The 25,124-nt window shown below is 37.4% G+C and overlaps 1 protein-coding gene across 5 annotated transcripts in view; it reads left to right on the top strand.

Moving 5' to 3' along the window:
* The window catches only part of TTC28 (tetratricopeptide repeat domain 28), a 659,289-nt gene that overhangs the window by 333,444 nt on the left and 300,721 nt on the right, over positions 1-25,124 (top strand). For all 5 annotated transcript variants that reach the window (XM_027575252.2, XM_027575251.2, XM_027575253.2 and 2 more), the window contains 3 exons: positions 5,525-5,672; positions 15,068-15,340; positions 16,295-16,425. In XM_027575252.2, coding sequence (XP_027431053.1) covers positions 5,525-5,672; positions 15,068-15,340; positions 16,295-16,425 — 552 coding nt within the window. The remainder of the gene's footprint in view (positions 1-5,524; positions 5,673-15,067; positions 15,341-16,294; positions 16,426-25,124) is intronic.

Below are 25,124 nucleotides of genomic sequence, written 5' to 3'. Positions count from 1 at the left end.
AGCATGTATGTGTCCATACAGGTACCTATTTGATATAAGATGGTGAAAACTTATTGAGGGGGTGCCTGGGTGGCTCAGTTGGTTAAGCGGCAGACTCTTGGTTTCAGCTTGGGTCATGATCTCAGGGTCCTGGGATGGAGCCCCATGTTGGGTTCTGGGCTCAGCACAGTCTGCTTGTCCCTTTCCTTCCCACTCTGCTCCCCCCCCTCCTTATGCTCCCTCTCTCTTGGGTACAAATAAAATCTTAAAAAAAAAAAAAAAAAAACAACTTATTGAGGACATGGGTTCTGTGCCTTCATTTTTATGTATCACATTTTTATGTGACATGTATAATTTATAATATATAATAAATGTGATAGTAGGTAATTTGTATATATTTACATTGTGCTCATATGCCTCATATCTGTTTTAAGTAATAGTCTTTTACTTTCTCATACAAAGCATTCCTGAAAGTCCAAATATATAAAATATCAAGAAGGAAAATATTAAATCAGAGATTGACATGTTCATTGAGTGGGAAGTGTTAATTCCTAGATAACTAAAAAATAAAATCTCAAATAATGCCTTTCCTTTTTAAGAATCATTTTTTCATATTCTCTAATTTTATTCTTTTCCATCACAACTGAGCATAGTTAGTTGTTCTGTGTACATACAGTGATATTAAAGTTTTTCTGCCTTTGGCTCCCTGTAATCATTTTTGTTTTGACTCAGTTGTGTTAAATTATAGGTTAATACTGCTGCTTTTTAAAAATGAGAATTGGCGTTTCTATTTTCCCCATTTCTACTCATTTTTAAATAAAATAAGGGAAATAGAGTAAAATAGTTATGCAATTTATAAACATTGTTGAAAAAGATGGCAATGATGTGGTAGCAGGTGGTATGATTGGCTAGCAGGTATATCACAATCTTATAGATGTCTTTCTTTAGAAAATGTAAAAATGTTCAAACAGTGAAAGATTAGGAATATTAATGTATAACATGAAAAAGTACAGATTAATTGAAAGCAGAATACTTGTGAATGCTTGAACTAAGTAATAGATTGTACATGTAAGCAAACATGTTTAATTTTATGTAGCATTAAATATTACATGTATTTATTCTATATTTTATGTCCTAAATATATACATGTGCCCATAAGCATAATAATTTACCTCATCACTCATTTGAGCTGTGAGAGAGTAGGATGTTATGTTATGGCCGAGTTCAGTAATGTTTTAGAATTGGAAAGCAGAAATGGAATGTTGAAATTAAAGGCTTCCAGGTCCTTCACAGCTTCCAGGGGTGCTTGAAGGGTGAAGAGCTTACTGTTTCCCGTGTTTAGTCTTTGAGTGTTTGTACTTTACCCCTGTTTTAGTCCATCTGGACTGCTATAACAAAATACCAAAGACCGAGTGGCTTAAACAACAAACATTTATTTCTTATTGGGAAGTCCAAGATCAAGGTGATGGCAGATTTACTGTCTGGTAAGGACCCACTTGCTAGTGAATAGACAGAGTGTGTCTATGCCTTGCTGTGTCCTCACATGGCAGAAGGGGAGAGGGAGCTCTTGGGTCTCTTTTATAAGAGCACTCATCTCATTCATGGGGGCTTCACTCTCGTGACCTAATCATGTCCCTAAAACTCGACCTCCAGATATCATCACGGTGGGGATTAGGTTTCAACATACTAATTTTGGAGGGATACATCCAGTCCACTGCAAACACTATGAGATGAAAAGAATGGCCACATAATAAAAAGCAAATATTAACAATTTCAACAATAGGCATAAATACTTTGGTCGTTAGTTACATTTTTATTACTGCTGAAATATTACAAGCCCTTACTATTAGTAAGCAGCTACTTCAGGTAGCAGTCAAGACATTTAGAGCTTTTTATATTCTTTCCCTCTGGACTGTGAGTAGCTTGAGGCTAAGAGTCCTGACTTTATTTGTGGTACACATCACAGTACCTGGTGCTGTAGATTTTTGGGGAGTGTTAATGGAAGGAAGGAAGTATGGAAACTTATTCTTGTAACCAGTTGTATTTATGTTATTTGTGAGGTTATTTAGTAGCATGTGTGGGTTATAATCATCGAGGGTTCTTTGTGGCAAATGACTTTGCAACACTTGAAACTCTAGGCATCCCATCTTTAGTGCAGCGCATTCACCAACTCCCTTTAAATTTTTCTTTTGGCTGAAACTTCAGGTTAAAACCATTGTTCTCAGGGTATAGGTGCTCTGAGTAGTGAATCCACATTGCCCTTCCTTCTCCATCTGCTGCATAACCTGTGGCTAGAATGTGGTATATGTTGAGGGGGTTACTGAGGTTGGCTGGGCACCAAGTGTTCAACATTGCTCCATGGGCCCCCTTCCCTTGCCATACTACTTCTGCTCAATCCTTAAGGGTCAAAATTTGCCCCTTTCCTAGATGACATAGCTTTCTGTGAAATGGTAAGAGAAAAATTAGTGGCAGGAACCAGTAGGGGAGAAGCAGATAGGCTATAGCAGATCACATCAGTTCTCTTGAAGTTATGGTAAACAGCTGTGAATCTCAGCATATCTTTTTTTTTTTTTTAAAGATTTTATTTATTTATTTGAGAGAGAGAGAGAGAGAATGAGAGATAGAAAGCATGAGAGGGAAGAGGGTCAGAGGGAGAAGCAGACTCCCCGCCGAGCAGGAAGCCCGATGTGGGACTCGATCCCGGGACTCCAGGATCAATCATGACCTGAGCCGAAGGCAGTCGCTTAACCAACTGAGCCACCCAGGCGCCCGAATCTCAGCATATCTTGACCTTTCCTTGGAAAAGGCTGACAGAGGGTCCATTGAGTGGCTGCTGAGTCTCCCAAGACCTGATAATTCTAATTTGTTTTAGTCGGGTGGATCAGATTTTGTCTGGGAGCCTTAAAGCCATGAGTTCCCAGTTGCAGTCTTTTAGGGAGCAAGGGGAGGGGTGGATGAAGCAGTGATAGGAATCGAATCATATTATATTGAATAATAGACTATTTGAAATATTTCTTGGACTCCCCTTATATTCTGTTGGTCTGTAATTATGTATTATGACTCTTTTCTCATTAACTAATCAAAATAGCTAATTTTATTGTGTATTTACTGTGTGTCAGGCACACTGTGCTAAATTCTTTTTATTCTATCACAGTAACCTACAGTCCATGTTTTATCATCATCAGTTGAACTCCATAGTGGCATTTCTCTCACAAAACTATGGATAACTAATATAGATAACTAATTTTTATTCAACAGCTATTTGTACATGCAATGAATATTGTATGGAAAAAGTTAGGGGAGTCCCAATCTATGAGTTTGGAACAGGGGGTTGTCAGAGTTTGAACTAATTATGCTTATGTCTTGACAGGGATACAACTCTTAAGCTTTTAATTGAGGAAATCTTATAAAGTTGAGTTGGGGGTTCTGGAGGGGCCTAAGGGAGGACCAAGGGAGACCTTTGAGCCTGCTCTCCTATACCTCTTTTCAAAATCTTCTGAAGAAAGAAAGCCAGGATTCCTTTCCTTGGCAGCATGGCCAAGTTGTACCTTTTCTCATCTCATTTCTGAGTGCCCTAAGAAAACAACAAAACATGCACACGCTTCTTGTGTAACTGCTGTGTAAACTTGAGACCCTAGCTCGCATTTAACACTGAACTTCGCCTACCTGGACAGAATAGCTAAATCATACTTTTCAGTGATTTAATTGTCAAACAGGGAAAACAGTTGTTCTTTCGGTGAAGTAATGAATGATAAAGTTTTGTTTTAAATGTACAAGAAATTATCAAAATTCATTGAGACTCTTACAAGATTTTTGTGTGTTTTTCCTCCAATTTTACTGAAATGACAGCACTGTATGAGTTGAAGGGGTATAGCATGATTTGACTAACATGTATTGTAATTGTAATTGAAATGATTACAATAGATTTTTGTGTTTCTTAAAATATATACCTGAAATAAAAAACTACAGGCATTTTTTGTCTCTCTCCATAAATAATAATGATAATTACAGATATTTGGCATATATATGTGTGTATATATAAATATACTTTTTTTTAGTTTACATTTTCTAGAAATGCTATATTAAAGCTAAACTATAGTTATTTTTAGTTGGAATGTGGTATATATTGCCTCTTGGATTATAGAAATCACCTAAAATATGACATGAAAAGGGTAGTGACAAATGTCTACAAACACATTAAAGATTAAAACCGTGGCTGAGTCCATTGAAAGGAAGTGTTTTTATGAATTAGTAATGAAAGTGCATTTACAGGTTATTGTCTTACTAGGGTCTGAGTTTTAATAGAAGTCTGAATAGCCCACAATTGACTATTCATTCTGTTTATGGATTGTTTCTTAATAGAAACACTTAATAGTATTACCTATCCTAAATTACTTCAACAGAGTTATAAAAATGAAATAAGATAAGGTAAGTACATATGTTTTGCATACATGAAAAGTGCTCTCTCTCAGTGTATGTAATATAAAATTATAAAATTATGTATTAAGTTTATTGAGTGGCAGTTTTAGGAGTTGTTTGAAACTTCATTTAGATCCCATGAATACAATTTGTGACAATTTCAAAGTATATTGGGCTGAAAAAGTTAAATGTGTGTTATAAACATAAGATTATGTAAGTGAAACAGGAGGCCAAGTATTTTAGAAGCAGATGTCATATAACCAGTGAGTGTATTAATGTCATTTTTGTGTATCATTTAATCAGGTACAAAGTCCTTTGCTAGTTATATGCTAGTAACATTTTGTTCATTTACTTCTTTTTACTCTGTGTGCCTGAAAACAAACTGCATATCTTAAGACTATTCTAAAATTTAAATATTTTATTAATTTTCTAGCCCTTTCTGCAATTTGCTGGAAGGAAGGATGTTTTCTTATAATCAGAATTGATAATACTAGTTTTTAAACTAATCCAATTAAAGAACACAAAGGACAATAATCTTATTTTGTTTCTGAGTGAAGCACACGTTTTAGATAACAACTTTTAAATATTATGTCTGAAACACCACATTAAATGTAGCCATGTTATATTACTCATTATGAAAATTATCTTAACCATCACACATTGATTTTTCCCTTTAATTATATAAAAGGGGAAAATTTGAAATAAGTGGAATTTGAGTGTCTCTCATTTATCTTGCACCATACCAGATACTTTGGTGAGATATAGAAAAATCTCCAAACACCTGTCTTCAAGGAGTTTATGTTGTTAAAGATAGGATAAAAAATATTTTTAAAATCATTCAAAAAAAGCAATTTGTAAATAAATGCCAAAGAATGTGGTAGAATTAATAAACGTTCTAGAAGTGAAAAGAGTGAAAGTTTTAAATATAATTTCCTTGAAGAAGGATGCTCACATTTTATGATGTTGGAAGAAATCAGAATTGATTTCAAACTGCTTACTAGGTTTTTGAACCAAGACAATCTCCATCTTAGGTCTGCTGACCAGTTGTTGTAATAAAGAATCACCATCAGCCTTCTTGGAGCATAGTGTGTAAGTAAAACACGCATTATCTTTTCTTTATTTCCAGGCATACTTCCGACAGGGTGTTGCCCTCCAGTACCTCGGACGTCATGCCGACGCCCTGGCAGCTTTTGCCTCTGGACTGGCTCAGGACCCCAAGAGTCTGCAACTTCTGGTGGGGATGGTAGAAGCTGCCATGAAATCTCCCATGAGAGGTAAATATGACGAAAGTGTTTGGTCTGACAGTAATTTAAAGTAGGACATTTCTAGCCTTTGAAGACTTTGGACTCAGCCACTGAAAACTGATAGGTTATCAAATTTGCCAAGACTGGATATTTTACACAAAGGAAGATGAAGAATCACTGCCAGTAGCTCATGTTAATGAGATGGAATGGGATGGTGGTAAGGCCACTGGCCCAGAAGCTTATCGACTTGGATTATATATTTTTTTGATTTTTCATAAACTGTATGACTGTGTGTGAATGAATTAACTTCTCTGGATTTCAGGGTTATCTAAAGAATACTTTTTTTAAAAATAGTTTTAAGATTCTGTACCTCTAAATCACAACACCTCTAGAAGTAAATTGATTTACTCAGACCAATATGCCATCTAGAAATAATCTAGATCTAGATCTAGAAATAATCAAATAAGAGAAGATATTAGATATTCTAATATTCTAATATTTCCTAAAAGGAAGTATGGATCTAACTGTAGGCTGTGTCTAACATTTTTCAGGGGAACATGAAAAGATTATGTTGAATTAAAAGGAAAGAGAAAAGACAGACGCTAGTTTATATGGTTTTCTCCTGTTGTTACTTCTGTTTTATACAACTGGTATTCTGGAAGAACAATGGGTTGAAAATAGTACCGGAGGTTGGAAGGAGTTCTAAGGCCCAAAACCGATTGGCTTCACTTTGAAGAACATTGATTTTTGCGGCAGCCCTCAGACAGATTGGGCTGAAAGGATACACTAGGTACCATCTTTGCAGCATTTACTGCAAAGACACTCAGGCAGGTTGACGTCAAATAGTAGACAGCTAAAAATGTTCCATATTAATTAGATTCTGTCAAGCAGAACTCTGTTTTATCTCTGAAAAGGTATGTTTTTGAATGAACCTAAAAATTTTGATGGCAGTATCATTAGACATCGTATCTAGTTTTGAAAATATTTGTGGCATTATATAGTTTTAATATATCGGCTAGTACAGTACTTGGCTCAAAATAAATGCTAAGTCAAAGTTTGGTGAACTAAATGGGACTCATATAGTCTCTGGATGATTCATAGCTATAAAAAATGTTTTCCTGGAAGTGGAAGGTTGCATGTTTTAGAAAAAAAGTGATAAGGAAATCTCTCTTCATGTGATTTTATAACCCCATACAAAGCTGAGTCTTTGCCTGTAGGAACCTAATGGCTTCTCCCACTGGGGGACCTGCTGTTAATAAACTCTGACTTAGAGCAGATGCGCTTTGGAGCTCCAGGGCTTTGGGGGGGAAGTGGACAACAACAACAAAAAATCAATCTGTCTCTCCTTGCCATTTTCTGGCATTTTCTCATTCTCTCCCTACACCCTCCTGCAAGCAATTTACATGGAACATTTTTTTTATTTAGTTCATGAAGATATCACTTCTTTATTCTGAGGTGTTTCTGCTGCTGCCTTAGAATCCTGGAGTGAATGTGTTGAGATCAGCAGAATCGTACTTACCATTTTGCCTTTGAAGCAGTTTGTTTAGATAAATGTAAGGACGTCTTCCTTGCAGTGCGAGAATCGCTCAGTGCTCCCGTCCCCCTTAGGGTTTTTTGTGCCATGTTCTTTCCCATCTTACACTGAGTGACCTAAGGCTGACCCTGGGGAAAGCTGCATCTTACAGGTGCCTGGAGCGCTTCAATATTTTCTCCTCTTTCCTTAAGGCAATTTGATTTATCTCATTATTTTTAGCATTGCCTTTACCGCCGTGTCTATTCCAGGTGAGTTTCTCTTATCAACATTTTATAGAGGCTGTTGCTTTGCACAGTGTTGTTCTGGGCATCATCTGACATCTTAATGACCTCTCTTTTTGTCATATGGTTGTAATTCACAAAGCCTGTCATCGTTTGCTGCCCATTTTTTACCCACTGTTTATTGTAGCCTATCTAGCTCTCAAGTTCGTGCTGTTGCGTTGCTCTGCAGTTTGAGTCACTTTACACACTTTACATAGAGGTCTGATCTCTTGTTGTAGTAATTGTTTTTGTTTTGTAATCCTTAAATGCAACAGAGGAAGCTCCCTAGTCCAGGTACTTCTGTAAGGAAACAAAGCTCCAGTGATGTGCACAAGCATGCCTGTGGTTTAGCCTTTTGGGGAAGTTTCAAGATTTCATTTTTTTTTTAAAGGTAGGGCCGATCCACATCAATATGTCCCTGTTCCCAAAAAATGTTATATTTATCCATATTGAAACTTACCTGATTTTTTTAATATTGTTGCTTATACTGCTAACTGAATTAAGTCTGTTTTACTTTAGTGAATCATTACTTTATGGTTTCACTCATGTTCACCAACGAAGATAGCAGTGAAACTACTTCTCCTGTAGATATATTTACATCCTTATATATACTGTATTTCCTTAAATCGCTAATGAAAGTATAAAAATAAGTACAAATATAAAACGAGACGCTTTTTCCTGACCTCTCAAGTTACCCTTTTCCTGTTTTCCATTTCTCCTCTTCAGGTAGCCTTTCAGCAGTTTCAGTTCCTTGTATCTTATAAATGTTTATGCAGATTTGCATGGTAGAGCATAGTACCACTGCCAACCAAATTCAATAATATAATTATGAAGTAAGATTGAGTTTACCTCTATTTGTTCCTCTGAAGATGCCAGGGCTGCTTCTTGCTGAGGGTTCTCTTGTGTATATTTTCTCTCCTCCCGTTAATTTGGTAATCTAAAGACTATTACATTTATGGGCTGTCACCTGTCGTGGTGTTTCTACTAGGTCCAGAGGATCCAGGGAAGCTAATTTTATGGAGTGCTGGTGGAAAATGGCTGTGAAATGTATAAGCTTTTCTCTCAGGGTCAAGTTGGGGCTCACCTTTTATTTGCCTAATTGCCACCCACCCTTGGAGAATTCTTTCCCTTTGATTTTCTTTTAGGTGGCAGTCACTTCACAGGAGGCATGTTTCTGAAATGGTCTGTTAGAAAAAGATTGGAATCTAATCCCAGGGCTGCCATTTGCTCTTGCATCGACTGAGCAAGGTTGCTTCCTTTCTCTACACCTCAGTCCTTACCTGTAAGAGGGAAATGACAGTATATACCTCCTAGTATTGTTTTGAGAATCTGCCGCTAGAAGGTATAAGCTGGCCCTTGCCGGCCACCTTCCCTGCTTGGGTGTGTTGCACTTCTCACTGAGGAGCACGTAGCAGCCGTAATAGTCCTGCTCTTGTATTTCTGACAGGACAGTGGCCTGGGTGTGGAATGAACACCGCACTCCCCGCATGGTCCTCTTGTCTCAGGCTCCAGTGCCAGGAAAAGCTGCATTTCTTCTGAGTGTTGCTGTATTTTTATTTAAATGGTCTGGGAATTTTAGAAAGGATCTTTATCCTTTTGCTTCGTCCTCTGTGAAGTGTAGGGCCTGAAAATGTCCTGGCCACCTTTAGGAAATGGGCCAGGGCTTACAGTCTGCCTGTCTGTATACTGACGGTTTTTTTTTTGTTTTTTGTTTTTTTTGTCTTTCCCTTACTTTCTACTCACTCTGACTTCTGTATTTTCTACCTTTATTTCTATGGAAGGCCTTTGAGTCCTTTTGGAACGATATACAGACAAACCTGGGAAAATGTGAAATGGCTCAAAGTGCTAAACATATCAGTTGTTTTTCTTTTATTTTTTCTAAAGATTTTATTTATTTGACAGAGAGAAAGTGCGTGCATGTGCAAGTGCACGCACACACGCGCGCGGGGCGGGGGGAACAGCAGAGAGGCAGGGAGAAGCAGGCTCCCCGCTGAGCAGGGAGCTCTATGCCAGACTGGATCCCAGGACCCTGAGATCCTGACCCAAGCCTCAGGCAGACGCTTAACTGACTGAGACACCCATGCGCCCCATCTTTTCTTTTCTTTTTTTTTTTTTTGAGAAGGGTTAAGTTTTACTTTTTGTATAACCCAAAGTTTTCTAATTGTGGTAAAATATGTGTAACATAAAATTGACCATTTTAACCATTTTTAATTATACAATTCAGTGACATATGTCCATCTACAGTGTTGTGCAACCATCACCACCATCCATCTCCAGAACTTTCTCATTTTCCCAAATTGATACTCTGTCCCCATTAAATAATAATTCACCACTCCTCCTCCCCCTGGCTCATGGCGACTACCATGCTATTTTCTGTCTCTGTGAATATAACTTCTCTAGGTACCTCATATAAGTGGAATCATACAATAGTTGTCCTTTTGTGATAAGCCAAGTGGTATTTAATTTAATTGCCTCTTTAAGGAATTACCCTAAGAAAAGGGACGCCTTGGTGGCTCAATCAGTTAAGCGTCTGCCTTTGGCTCAGGGATCCAGTGCCCTCATGGGGCTCCTTGCTTGTCAGGAAGCCTGCTTCTCCCTCTGCCTGCCACTCCCCCTGCTTGTGCTCTCTCTCTCTGACAAATAAATAAATAAAATCTTTTAAAAAATTTTTTTAAAAAGGTGAACATTAAAATTAAGAGAATGTAATGAACCTCACCTCTAAATTTTGCTTTTGGGGAGTACTTTACCCTCATAATGCTTTGCTTATTTTCTTACCTTTCATTAATTGCTGTTCTCTCTTTGGATCACTATTTTGGAGATTTATTTCATAATTGTTTCTGTCAGACTCCTGCATTTGCAGTACAATACTATATTTTTGTGATGTATCCAAGAATAATTGGTAGTGGTATCACCGGGTTTTTAGGAAAATTGAAGCTTTTTAAATCATGTGTGTATGGAAGTGTTACAAGGGTACTGGAAGGCTTCAGGTTTTCATAGTGCCATAGACAAATTGAGATCTGTGAAAATGTTAATTACCTTGAAGGTGATCCATAGGAGACCATGAGTAGAGTATCATTCCTTTGGAATAAGGCATTGTGTCTGTTAAATGCATTTATTCCTCAAATTCTATAAATTTTTTTGTTCTATGTCTTAAATTTATCCTTTGTTCTCCATTTGTTTTGTCACTGAAAATTCAGGGCTTTGCTTCTAACTGGTTCTCCTGGCTTTTATCTCTCCTAAACCTGTCCATGCTTTGCTTTCCTCCCAGAATGAGCTTTCTAAACTGTAAGTCTGATTGGTCATTCTCTTATTCATAATTCTATTTCCCCCATTGCTTACAGGATAGAGGCCAGCCTCCTAGTATAAGAGATCTTTCCTCCCTTTCATTCTCATCTCCAAGATACCACCAGCTAAACAACCTGCAGTTCCTGGAAAATGCTGGTTTCTTATATCTTCAATTTCTCTTTAGATGTCACTTCCTCTGGAAAGCATTCCCAGACCTATGTGGGTAGAGTTAGCACTTTGCTCCTTTGGGGGCCCATAGCACATCCTACCAATGCTAAGAATTCTGGACTGAGAGTTGTATCATTTATATAATGCTAAAAATATGCTGATGTTTAAATGATGACACAATTCTTTCTTGTCATTTAACTTTTTATTTTATATAAACTGAAAGAGCTCTGTTGGACCCATTTAGACATAGAAGTGACAGATCACTGAGGCACCATTGTGTTCAGAGATATTAAATCCCAAATCCACGGATGTTAATATGTGAATTAATGTGTATCTCAGAACTGATGAAATATAGTATATCTCTTAGCTGAGTGAGATTGTTTATTGATAGCCTCTACTATATTCCTACAGGCTCTTCAAATGTCAGAAAATGTGATTTCGTTCATCTTAAATTCTTAAAGCTTATACATTTTGAAAGCACATAAGTGGTATTCAGTGAATGTTGCAGAGGCCCTCTACATTCTTACGGAGTTGGTTTATCATTGGCTATTTCATATATCATGCATAGTTTCTAGAAGGAAAAACATCTTAACAGCTATAGGCTGACAGATCTGTTTCACCTAGCCTGCTAAAAATCACAAAATTAGTCCCTTTGCTAATAGTCTAAGTTTACTCTAGAATAGGAATTAGACTAATAGAATAGTAGAGTTGGAAAGAATCTCAGAGATAGCTAATCTAGCCTTTATTTTTTATACACCAAAAAAAACCTTGTCCTACCACTTTTATTTATCACAAGCATGTATACCTGCTAACTGGAGCTTCCGACTAATGAGTGTGGACCAATGAGACATAATTACAGCCCGAAGCAGAGAAATTTGACATTAAAAATTTAAATTTACAGAAAGTGAAATGGACTTTTGTGAACATATCTGTGCACATATATATCTGTCACATAGATGTACACACATGAATGTGCATATGTTTATGCACGCACATACACACGTCTATGCAGACATAGGCATATCTAGAACGTGTATAGATTTATGTAACCATCACCAGAATCACAATCTATACATTTGACAAAGTACGGAGATAGAAGCTGTGTGGCTTTGAAATCCAGGTCTATTTATCCTTCGCTGAGTATTTTCTCCATAATTCCACATCTGCTTTCTTCCTTATAATATTCTCTGGTCCCTTCAAGCTGGCCTATTCTCTATCATTCCATGTGCCTATCTTCATTCTCTATCATTCCATGTGCCTATCTTTTCCTGGCACCTTTGTTTAGGACAAAACTTCTGCCTAAAATACCCTCTACTCTCAGAAAAAGTAAAAGCAAAGACTTGTCTAAGTCCTACCTACTCTTTCCTCAAGAAATCAGGTTATGTTTCCATGAAGTTTCTGATTATGCTTAATAGTCACTCCCTTTTCCAGACTCTTATAACATGTATGTATATGAGCTTGCATTTAATTTATCTGTTAATGTATTTATAGTCTCTTTCCAATATACTGCAAATGGAAATTTGTTCTTTTACCTCTTGTTCCCTCAACTTCTTTTTATTTAGTGAAAATTTGTACAATTGAAGATTTCTTTTTTTTTTTTGGTAGGGTATTTCCAGGTATTTCTCTCAGTCCTCGAATTGTGGCAATGTTCTCTCTTCTTTCTAACATTATGTAGTTTTAGAGGCTCAATTAGAAGGCTCCTTTTTTGAACTTGGCCATGGTTGCTATGGTTAAAAAAAAATCACCAACTAAAGCATGGTATCTTTGTTGGCTATTAGTCATTTTGGGCTCTCCACATCTGAATGCTTTTCCTGTGTTTTGGGAATTCCCTATGTTCTACTTCTGCCTCCTGCCCTTCCACTGTAAAAGCTGAAATCATCAGATCCTAATGTTCCCATCCTCCTTTGCAGCTAGGACCCACCTTTGAGTCAGGAGCTAAAGGTTCAAAGAAGAAAAGACAGCACAGAATTTGTTCTGGTGGTGTTGGTTGGCAGTCGTGGCATCTGTTTTCTAAAGGTGGTGTTCAGTGATGGCAGAGGCAGCGTTGGAAGCTGTCGTGTCCTGTGTTTAGTTATGACAGTCATGTTGCTTTCACTTACGGAGCTTTTGTAGCATGATTTTGACTGTGGGTCTGGAGGCCTGCTTTTTCGCTGTTGGCAGTAGCTCCTCAGTGCATTTCTTTTCTACTTATAACCAGCCAAGATTGGTTTCTTTTGTCAACAACTAAGAATTTTGCCTGGTATGGCAGCAGAGAGCCTGGCCTTAGAGCCCTGCAGTGGGTTCTTGTCTTGGCTCTGTCCCAAGCTGTCTGATCTTGGGTGAATCATTTCAATACTTAGATGCATCATTGCTAAAATGGGTATTTTAGGGCGCCTGGGTGGCTCAGTTGGTTAAACGACTGCCTTCAGCTCAGGTCATGATCCTGGAGTCCCGGGATCGAGTCCCACATCGGGCTTCCTGCTCAGCAGGGGGGTCTGCTTCTCCCTCTGACCCTCTTCCCTCTCGTGCTTTCTATCTCTCATTCTCTCTCTCTCTCAAATAAATGAATAAAATCTTAAAAAAAAAAAAAATGGGTATTTTAAAGGTCTTTTCAGCTCTAAAATTCTGTTATTTTTGCTTCTGCTAATTGTCTGGTGGGATGTTAATGGGATCATCATGGGCTGCCAAACCCATCAGTGGGTACCACCAAATTCTGCTCACATTGATTTCAGTATGGTACTGTTCTTTTCTATTCTAGTAATTCCTGGGTTCTTGTGCCTGTATTAACCCTATTGGTTAGCTAGTGTTTACTGGTACTACGCACACTTGCATCTTGACAGGTGTAAAAATGTTCTTTGTTCTCTGTTTAGTGATCTGATTGCAGGGGAAAAATGCTTTAGGCATCAGTAGGTTTCGAGGTTTCTGTGGTAATGTTGATTCAGACGAGAGCTCCTCAGTGTAGAGTTGAAATTCAAAGTCATAAATTGTAAAAATTACATTTTAATGCAGTACCGTTGGCTGAGATATTCAAGATTTAAAGAGACCAGCCTTTTAATAGTTTTTTTACAGATGCACAGTGGAACAACTAATGTGAGACAGTTTTTCAGGAAAGCTAACAAATGCGTTGTAAGTGCCACATCATTGTAGGGTTATAGTCATTGGCTCTGCAATTGTCTTTAACAAAATGGGAGAAGGGGGAGGAGGCGCTTAGAGGTCATCCATGTTCAAACCTAACTTCAGGTGGAAAGAATCTCTTTGTGGCTTTCTGACCCCCTGGTCTGTGTCCTTTCCAGACACCACATGAAAATAAAATGAGATCAACATTCATTTTGTCTTCTGTCTTACCTTAGTAAGTTCAGATGATTTTTTTCTTATGGTTTCATTTGTCACCCCAGCAAAAACTGAGAATACTTTTTTATGTGGTCATCCTGGTCTTAGAAGCAGCACTGGACGCTGGGTTGCAATGATGGGGCTTTTGTGGGGAGAGCTTTTTTTATTGCATCTTCCAGGGAAAAGGTAGATGGAGTTTTATTAATCAGCCATTCAGATTCTGATTGCACGAACATTTATTGAACGCCAGATGTGTTAGGGACTATCACCTATGTGGCAATGGCAAGTTTTCAATTTAGAGTCCATATTGTGACAATTGCTATGGCATTATTATAAAGCATTAACACTCTACAGCAGTCTTCCCATTAAGCTGGGGAAATGTCTTAAAAATTAACACACATGGGACAATTCTAAAATAGTTAAGGGTCAAACGACATACCTACTCCAAAAAATGCAGCCGAAGTTTAGATATGAAGAGTCATGTGGGCTGGAGGGCCTGAGGATACCATATGGTGGAGTCCGAACCTGAGGGTTGTGTTTATAAGATTTTGAGAAGACAGCGGGATGGAGGAGCGAGAACTGTTCAGGGAAAGCGGCGTGTCATATTCAAAGAAAGACCAGAAGAGAAGGTGCATGTAGCTTACACATGTGCAGTAGGGAGAAGGAGATTACCTACCAGACTGAGGCTGGGGTTATGGAGTTTTATGGATAAGTGGACCCTGGAGTGGTGCTAGATTAAAGGTTGAAGAGTTTGTACTTGAAATGGCCCATAAAGAGGTATGATACACATTTGTTTCTAGAGCATATTACAAAAGATTGTTTTGTATATCATCCTACATTCTCTTGTTTCCTTCTTTTTTTTCCCCCAGACTCCCTCGAGCCCACTTATCAGCAGCTTCAGAAAATGAAACTGGACAAGAGCCCCTTTGTGGTCGTGTCTGTGGTTGGGCAGGAACTCCTGACGGCTGGCCATCATGGGGCCTCTGTGGTTGTCTTAGAAGCCGCTCTCAAGATTGGCACCTGCAGCCTCAAACTGAGAGGTTCTGTTTTCTCTGCCCTGAGCAGTGCTTACTGGTCTCTTGGAAACACAGAGAAGAGTACCGGATACATGCAGCAGGACTTGGATGTAGCCAAGACCTTAGGTAGGGTTGCTTCTTTCTTTTATTTCAATACAGAAAGGAAATAAAGAAAGCTGATTAGCCTGACATGGATAGGAATAACATATGCAACGAAAAGTGAGTGTGTCTCACTAAAACATTCTGTGTTTTAGGGTACTTCGGTCTTCAGCGCTTTTCTTATAGGAAGATACCGAGGCTCCCAAAGGGCCAAGATATGTGGGTTAACATATTCATTGCCCTCTTCAGAGATTTGGGCTCACAGATGTAATATCCCAAATGATAGTATTGTTGGGTGAATCTTTCATCTTAATTTTAATTTTTGCCTACCTTAGAATGCATCGGCATTTTTGTCAGAGGTAACAATACAGTGCAGTGGTTAAGAGTGTGGCCTGCGGAGCCAGATGGCTGAGTTTAGAACCCTGGTTCTGCCCCTACTAGCCCTATGACCTGCAAGTTGCCTCAACTCTCAGTGCTACCCTTTCCTCATTTGTAACATAAGTGTGGCTTATGATTATGATTGTTGTTACAGTGATTATTCAGTGACTTGCAGCATTGCAGTAAGAGAAGAGATACAGTAAATCTATCATCAGCACACTTTTAAAGAAGCAACATATCATAGTGGGTTTAGTTAAATGACTGAATCAACAAGCTGATGGTTGTTCAGAACCAGAGGTCATTAGCAGAGCATTGAGGTGACTCATAGCAGCTGGTTTGTGTCAAGGTTTTTAACCTCTCATTTCCAGGATACCTGTGTCCCTGAATGTAGTATGTTATAACAACAGTTATTGTCCAGAGCTTTAAGTTCTAGGACCATAACTTACTACACAGTCTTGTAGAAGAAGAAAATACTTTTCTAAAAGAAGGCAAATGAAATCTTAGCTAGCAAATCTGTGGTTCTTAAATTAAGATGGGCATTATAAATTATAATTAACACTATAACTTAAGAGAAATTTTATCTTTTTTTAAAATCCAACTCAGGTGACCAGACAGGAGAATGCCGAGCTCATGGGAATCTGGGCTCTGCATTCTTCTCCAAAGGAAATTATCGGGAGGCTCTCACTAACCACAGGCATCAGTTGGTGCTCGCCATGAAACTCAAGGATCGAGAGGTAGGAAGTTTACCTGCAGACCAAAAACTTTTTTTTTTTTTTTTTGAAACATGGAGTCTTTTTTGCTGTTCAACATGTTTTCGGTACCCTAAAATGTTTCTTTTAGAAGTTGATAGTCATTGCCTCTATCTTTAATCAACAATCAGGTGTTGAATGTCTACCACGTATAGACCTTGGGGCTATAGAATTGAAAGACTTGGTCCCTGACCTCAGGATCTAACAGCTTGCATTGCTCAGCTGCATGGCTCTTAATCTATTCAAATATAAAAGGAGGAGACCCGTGTAAAATTTGCAAAAAAACTATATCTTCATGATATATCCATTAAATTAAAGAAGCACACATTTGCTTTGAGTTGGGGTATTATTACTCCAAGCTCTTCATGGTATTTCTTTGGTGGATTTTTAACTCAGGTGGTAGAAGCATATTAAGTCTGATTGAGAGACATGATTTATAATGATAAAGAATATCATCCTATCTTTATTAGAGAAATGGAATGTTAATTCTAAGAGCGTTGATATCCAGTAGATGCAGCATGATGAGAGAGTGCTTGCAAAGTGGAGAGAGGGTGGGGTTTGGAGTGAAACAGACCTAGATTGGAATCCCTGGGGATAGAACTTTCTGGCTCTGGGATCTTAGGGAAATTATTACTTAGCTCCTCTTTGCCTCTGTTTTCTTACTTAGAAAATAGTGATTGTATTTATTCCATACATAATTGTGATAGGATTTTAAATAATATATATGTGCCTAGAATGGTACTTGGAACTCCATAAATGGTAGCTTCTAATATAATATTATTAACAAGAAAGAGAAGGGTAATAGAAGCAACAGCAAATTTATGAATCAATCTATGTATTGGGAAATATATTTAGTTACATCTTAGAATTTCACTTTGGGACATTATAGAGATTAATTTTATTATTTAAATGACCTGGCATCTTTAAGTCTCTAGAACATGGTCAGTCACTAGGAAGGAATTGGGGAAGAAAAAAGCCTTTGTTTTAATGGTGTGCTGGAATCTCCCCTTGGGAAGGGGAGAGACTTCCATAAAGTCACTCTCATCCATTGGTGTCAGAAAAAAGCCTTTGAAAGCTGCCAAATATATCATTCAAGGGAGATCAACTTTAGGTGATTTTATTCTCAAGAGAGTTACCTAAATACTTTTCCCTTTGCCTATTTATTCTTAGTTTACAAACAATTCTTATAAGCCAGATGATCTGACTTCCTGATGTTAAGAGAATGAAGAGAGGGATCAAACTCCTAGACACAGATATACTGATGGCATTAAGTGAGAGCCAGGTTTAAGACCTAAAACAGCCTACTTGTCTAGATAGGGCCATTTAGTGAAGGCTCGGTTGGCTCTAAATATATCAAGAGCTGCATTTATACTCTATTTTCCTGAACTTTGGGGTGCATATATATTAGCCCCATTACTGGATGGGGTAGAAAGATTTGTAATTAGGACATAGGATTATCATAGGTATTAAAAAGGAGAAGTGAAAATTTTCTGCCTTCCCTATTCTTAATAGTGTAATTTTCTTTAGCTTGTGGTTTCTAGGTTTTATATACCTTTGCTCTACAATAAGTTACTAAGAAATCATTGATTATAAGGATGGAAGGGACCTTGAGATAGTATTGGAACCAGTTCCCTCCCCAAATCTTCCCCTCTTGGAATTCCCACCTGCCACAGATGCCCTGTCTCCCCCTCTGTTGGCCTCTGCTTAACCACCACTACAGTAGTTCACAAGCCTGCCTATTGGGAAACCCTCCTTATGTATAAGTAAGACTGATTTTACCCCTCTGGGACTAGAGAATGTTCGGCTACCATAATTAATGGCCTGTGGCCTCTCCTTTTCCAAGTTGAAAAATCCCATTAATTTTTTTCCATTAATTTTCTCTTCAAAGTTTCTCATTATCAAAATTTGAGTAATTTTTACAATCCTCTTCTGCCTGTTCCACTTTCACTGTTACCCATCCTGGTAGCCGGTTAGCCATAGGTTGGCCACCACAGAAGCCTTCTTTCGGGGTGTTCTGTCTAGCCCGTGCTCCTGCTCTGTGTTGACATATTTATCTGATTTCTAGACTGACCTGTAGAATTTCTCCTTTCTCTCACTGTGTCTCTTCTGTTGTATTTGCCTCTGGAATCATGGGGTACTATTCATTTTCTTTTTCTTTTCTTTTTTAAAAAATTTTATTTATTTGAGAGAGAGAATGAGATAGAAAGAGAGAGCGTGAGAGGGGGGAGGGTCAGAGGGAGAAGCAGACTCCCTGCTGAGCAGGGAGCCCAATGCAGGACTCGATCCCGGGACTCCAGAATCATGACCTGAGCCGAAGGCAGTCGCTTAACCAGCTGAGCCACCCAGGTGGCCTGGTACTATTCATTTTCTTGAGAATTTAATGTTATTTTCTTACCTTTTCTGTTAATTTTTAAGGTTGTATTTGAGTGCTGCTGCTTGTCTATCTGCATTTAGCTGGAAATCTTTATTCCCACATCCCTGAAACCAGCCAGTAGTTGTTAAGACTAGAGTTAATGTTGGTCCAGAACTTAAAGGAACATACAAAATGCCCAAGGAGAACTATTGCAATAATATGTATTTCATTCAGTTTCAAAGTTTTAGTTGGCCAGTCTTCTGTGATATAATTCAGATAAGTGTGACATCTGCTTGTAAAGCACCTAACATGTGCATAGCACTGTGCTGAGCATTCTGGGTCTAGGCAGTGGTTGGGGTCACTCCCCTTGAGAGACTTATGTCCTCTTTGAGACGGAACTTTAGTATAACAAAAATATCAAAACAATGCTTGAGCAATAAATAATAAATGTTCTCTTTAACCACTGCCAAGATTCTCAAATTCCAGAAAAGAATGGTATAGACTTGTGGGAGCTTTGTGAAATAGGTGGAACTCAAGTTGGCCCCTGGGTGAGATGTAGGCTTCTAAATTTGGTTAGCATTCATGAGGGATGAGATAGTTCATACTATTAGCAAAGATCAGATACTCTTTTCTACCATCCTATTCATTATGGTCACAGACTTAGTTTTTTTTAAAAGGTAATATTTATTAGTTTTATCCAGTTATATAAAAAATTCATGAGAATAACCAACCATAAGTCTACCATCCTTTTAATATTTTGGGTATAATCTTTTGGTCATATATGATTGTTTAGACCTATCCAAACAAAAATTGAAATCCTATTGTGATACTTTTATAACTTGTTTTTTCATTAATATATTTTCACTTAAGTTTTATACATTTCTATATTTTATTAAATGTTCTACTGAAAGTCTTATGGTTTGATCACAAATTATTTCATCTATACCCCTACTGTAATACATTTAGTTTGCTTCAAAATTTTTGGTATTTTAAAATCTGGAAAAACATCTTTGTAAATATATCTTTGAACATATCTCCCATCATTTCCTTTGGCTAAATTATTTAAAGTGGGCTTGCTTGGAAAAAACATATTAAGGCTTCTGATACTTACTGCTAAATAGCTCTCAGAAAGGCTGTATCTGTTTTTAGTCCTACCAGCAATGTATCAGATATTCCATTTCCCTGCACTGGCCAATACTAGGCAATTCTAAATAATTACTAAAATAAACTAAAAAGTCAAATTGATAAGTAAAAAAAAAATGATATCTTACTGTTTTACTTTGCATTTCTTTGTTGTCGAGGCTTTTTTTTTTTTTTTTTAAGATTTATGAGAGAGAGAGAGAGGCAGGGGAGGGGCAGAGGAAGAGGGAGAGAGAGAATCTCAAGCCGACTCCACACTGAGCGCAGAGCCCCATTCAGGGCTTGATCTCATGATCCTGAGATCGTGACCTGAGCTGAAGTCAAGAGTTGGATGCTTAACCAACTGAGCTACCCAGGCACCCTAGGGCTGACTATTTTTTAAAAATGTCTTTTATAAAGAGCTTTAATTCTCATCCTATTTTTTTCTGTTGTGATGTTGGTTATTTTTTTAATGTGTTTTTTTGTTTGTTTGTTTTGGTTTTGATGTTGGTTATTTTGTATTGATTTGATCCTGGGCCTTGCTATATCAGCCAGTGAGCTGTTGGGACAGTTTGTGCTCTAATGCAAAGTTTTAATTGTCGTTGCTTCATTATGCATTTTACATCTGCTGTAAGTTTCATAACATTCTTTTTAAAAAATGTCTAGGATATCCTTGTCTCCCCTCACTACCCCCAAATGAACTTTAAAATCATTTTGTCAAATTTTGGAAACTCTTGCATTGGTATTTTTGTTGGAATTTGCATATAATTATGGATAAATTGATGTCTTTTCAATGGTCGGTCTCCTATTCAGGAGCCTGATCTGTTCTTGCATTTCACTTTTTATGCCCTTTTGTGATCTACGCTTTTAGGGAGAGTATTGATGGCATATAGGAAGGGTGTTTGTTTTATATGTTTTGCATGTTTTGACCATCTGAAAATTCTCTCATCGCTCATTTTTTATTGATTCTTATGAATTTTCTTGTAATGGGAATTTTTTTTGCAAATAATGATAGTTTTGTGCATTTGTTTCCTTATGTTATACCCCTACTTTTTTTCCTCTTAATTATTACACTGGTTAGAACTTTGAAAACTCTCCCCAAAAGTATCACTCTTCCTCTTGAGTACAAAAAGTTCAGAGAATGTACTTTTTATGATTATCTTATTCTTAACACTGTATCTGTGACCTCAAATTGTATCTTGGTTTCCGTTTTGCATTTTTTTGATATTGAAATAAAATAATAGGAAACTGCCTTTTGAAACAAAAACTAACCACTGTGAATGCTGTGACTGTAAGAATAACAAGCTACATCTTTCTGCATTTTACATTTTTGGCTCTAGTACATTTTAATATTTTCCCAAATAGTGACATAGCAGCCTGGAACCACTTTGTCCACTTACCTTAAAAAACAATAGGTTTTTCTTCTATACAATTACTCTCAGATACTTAATAGGGGAGGTGATACCTTCTCCACAGGAATTTTTCATTCTAACTAACCTATCTGCTTTAATGGTTTGAAAATTAATTTCAGGTGCCCACAGAGACCTTCCTATGAGCCAATATTAATTGTCAGAAAAGTGCATAAATTATGTTGTATCAGTGATGTTCTCTATTCAGGGAATCTGATATGCAAATATGCTGATGACTCTAGTTTTTTTCATCAGTCTGATTTCTCTCCTGAGCATCATATTTCTTTATCCAGTTGCCTCCCGGACACCCACCTTCCAATTCCGTATGCCTAACTTAGCCCTCAGTCTGTGCCTGCGTCTGCATTTGCTGTTTGTCCTATTTCCAAGCTGCCTAAATCCTGGGTTCTCTTTTTTCTGGCAATCTCTTTTCTGGCTCCTGCCTTCTGCTGTGCCATCCTTTGCCTGGACCCTTGTAGAATCTCCCACACTTTCTAACATGTACTCTCCTCCAAGTAAAGAGGAGAGGGTGTCTACTACTTGGACCTATGAGGCAGCCTGAAGTTGCTGCCATAAGTAGGTAATTTCTTTCGAGTATAGTGCAGTGTGGATGAGAGTGTGAACTTAGATACGAGACAAACTTGAACTTTGGCTCTGCCACTTATTACCATGTGATCCTGAAAATTATATAAACTCTTCTAAGTGTGATGGACGTGGGAGTTGTTTCCAATTTTTGGCTGTTATGAAAAAGCTGCTAATAAACATTATTGTACATATCTTTTGGGAAATATCAGCACTTGTATCTGTTAAGCATCTGTTAACCATCCTGTATATGGTTAGATTTATTAGATTTTTACCAGCTTTCCAAAGTAGTTGCACCAAGTTATATCATCAGCAATGTAAGGGATTGTGAAACCTTAATAGCAGATAAATAAAAAGTAAAAAGAACATGGAAACACAAATATCTGAGTAGATAATTCTGTAAGTGATTGTAATAGTAACTACTTATTGTTGTAAAGATTAAATGAGTTCATATAAAGTATATCCTTAGCACAGTGCCTGAGACACAATAAGAATTCAAACATGGTGCTACTGTTATTATTGGCATTACTCTTGTCGCCATTATTTACATGATTCATATGCAGTTGCATATGCCTATGTAATATCAGAGCTTAATTCAGTGTAAAATTGTTTTCCCCCAGATAGTCACGTAAACTGACCATGCTTGGAAAAAGTGCTGTTTTATTTGTTAGGTAACTTTGTGTACCTCTTGTCACACTGGAGAATGTAAATACTGTAATTTGTGAAATCTGTTTTAACTCTGCCCTGATTCTCATTTCTTCTCGATTTGATCCATCACCTACAGAGATCTTTGAATTCTCCCTTGAAAACTTAGTTCTGATCATGCAAGTTTCCTGCTTAAGAGCCTTTGATAGCTTTCTCTTGCCTTCAGAATAAAGTCCAAACCCCTTCATAATCTTGTCCCATTACTTTAACTACTCTGTATGGCATACACCTTATCATCTGTTCATACAAGCCTACTTGCCAGACTTTGTTAAACATGCTTTATATTTTACCCTCTGTATCCTTACTCGTTCTAGGCCCTCTGCATAGAAGACCCCATCTTTGACCCCTCTGCAAGGTTTTCTGTATTCAGGTTCCATTAAATCGTCTCTGCATCATGAAAGCTCTCTTTTTCAATTTTTATCTTTTTTACCCATTATCATATAAATCTTGGTGGAGCCCAATTTACCAATTCCTCCCCCTTTTTTAATGGTTAGTGCTTTTTGTGTTCTGTTTAAAAAAATGTTTGTGTATCCCAATGTCATGAAAATATTCTTCTATGAGCCTTTATTGTTTTACCTTTTGCATTTAGGTCTCCTGCCACTTGGAATTTACATTTGTGTTTGGTTTGGGGTAGGGATCAAAGTTCAGCTTTTCCCCTCATATGAATATCCAGTTGACCCAGTACTGAATGTTCCACAAGACTGCACTGTGTGCTGCTTTTGTCCTAAGTCAGGTATGAGGTATATAAAGGACTCTCTTTTCTGTGCTGTTGATCTCTTTGTCTGTCTTGATGCCAATAGCATATTGCCTAATTACTGCATCTTTTTAATAAGTCTGGAATTCTGATCATGTAATTCTAGTAGCTTTGTTTTTCTTCGAGATTGCTTTGGGTATTCCAGGTTCTTTACAATTATATACATGTAAGTAAATGTATATATTTTAGAATTAGCTCATGGTTTCCCCATCCTTCACTCAAACATCCTGCTGGAATTTTGGTTGGGATAGCATCGAATCCATAAATATATTTGAATCTTATAGTCCATGAACTTGGTATATTTCTCCATTTATTTAGGCCTTGTAAAATCTATTTCAGCAATGTTTTATGGTTTTCAATGTAGAACTATTGCATATCTTTCTATAGTTTTATCCTTAGGTTTTAGGTGTGTGCGTGTGCATATATGCATGCTGTTGTAAATGGTATTTTATTATTTTTTTCTTTTAATTCACTAGTATTTTATTTATTTTTAAATTCTAGTGTCATTAATGTACAGTGTTATATTAGTTTCAAGTGTACAATATAGTGACTCAACAATTCTATACATTACTCAGTGCTCATCATGATAAGTGTGCTCTTAATCCCCTTCACCAGTTTTACCTCCCCCACCTTCCCTCTGGTAACTACCAGTTTGTTCTCTGTTGTAAGCGACATTTTAAAATTTCATTTTTTTCTGCTTCTCTTCCTTGACCCAGATATTCAGCAACCCTTGGAACAGGTTTATTTGCTCAGCCATTCATATGCCCATACTACTTTGTTTTTTATTCTTATATTTTTACCATTATATAAGTAATATTGAGTTAGTTATTGATGTAAAAGATTAAAACATTATCCTTTCCAGAAGTAACCCCTGTTACCAGTTTGAAGTATTTCCCTTCTAGATCTACAATACTGTCCACTGTGGTAGCCACTACTGTGTGTGGCTATTGAGCATTTGAAATGTGAATAGTTTGAATTGAGATGTACTGTAAATGTAAAATACACACTGAACTTTGAGGACTTAGAAAGAAAAAAAAAGAACCCCAAATATCTCTTTACTAAGTTTTTATATTGACTAAAATATAATATGGGGCGCCTGGGTGGCTCAGTGGTTAAGCGTCTGCCTTCGGCTCGGGTCATGATTCCAGGATCCTGGTATCGAGCCCCGTGTCAGGCTCCCTGGTCGGCAGGAAGTCTGCTTCTCCCTCTCCCACTCCCCCTGCTTGTGTTCTCTCTCTCGTTGTGTCTCTTTCTGTCAAATGAATGAATGAAATCTTTAAAAAAATAATAATAAAATATAATAATATTTTTGATACATTGGATTAAATAAAGTGTTATTGATTCCACTTTTCTTGTTTTATATTTTTATGTGGTTACTAGAAAGTTTAAATTATTTGTAGGGCTTGTTCTAAACCCATAAGCCCTTGTATTAGGCAGCATGGCTCTAGCCCATTTTCTCTTATGGTTTTGTTTTTCATGTGTGGGAATATGATATTGTTTTCCAAATGGTTTTTTCACTCAATAGTCTTAAACCTCTTTTCATGTTAGCACATGTAGATCAACCACATTTTTTTGAACTTCTGTGTAGTGGTAGTATTATGGTTGTACCATTCATCTGCTGAAGGAATGTTCAGGGAGATTTTTTTCCCCCTTTTACAAGCGTAGTTGCCATAAAAAAGACCTTGTACAAGTCACTTTGTATGTATTGGGAGTAGAGCAGTGTCTAGCAAGTGGAATTGCTGGGTACGCAGCTATTATACACATT

The sequence above is a fragment of the Zalophus californianus genome, chromosome 14 (assembly GCF_009762305.2).
Source record: "Zalophus californianus isolate mZalCal1 chromosome 14, mZalCal1.pri.v2, whole genome shotgun sequence".
Lineage (NCBI taxonomy): Eukaryota > Metazoa > Chordata > Mammalia > Carnivora > Otariidae > Zalophus > Zalophus californianus.
This window is presented reverse-complemented; position numbering and strand designations above follow the sequence as displayed.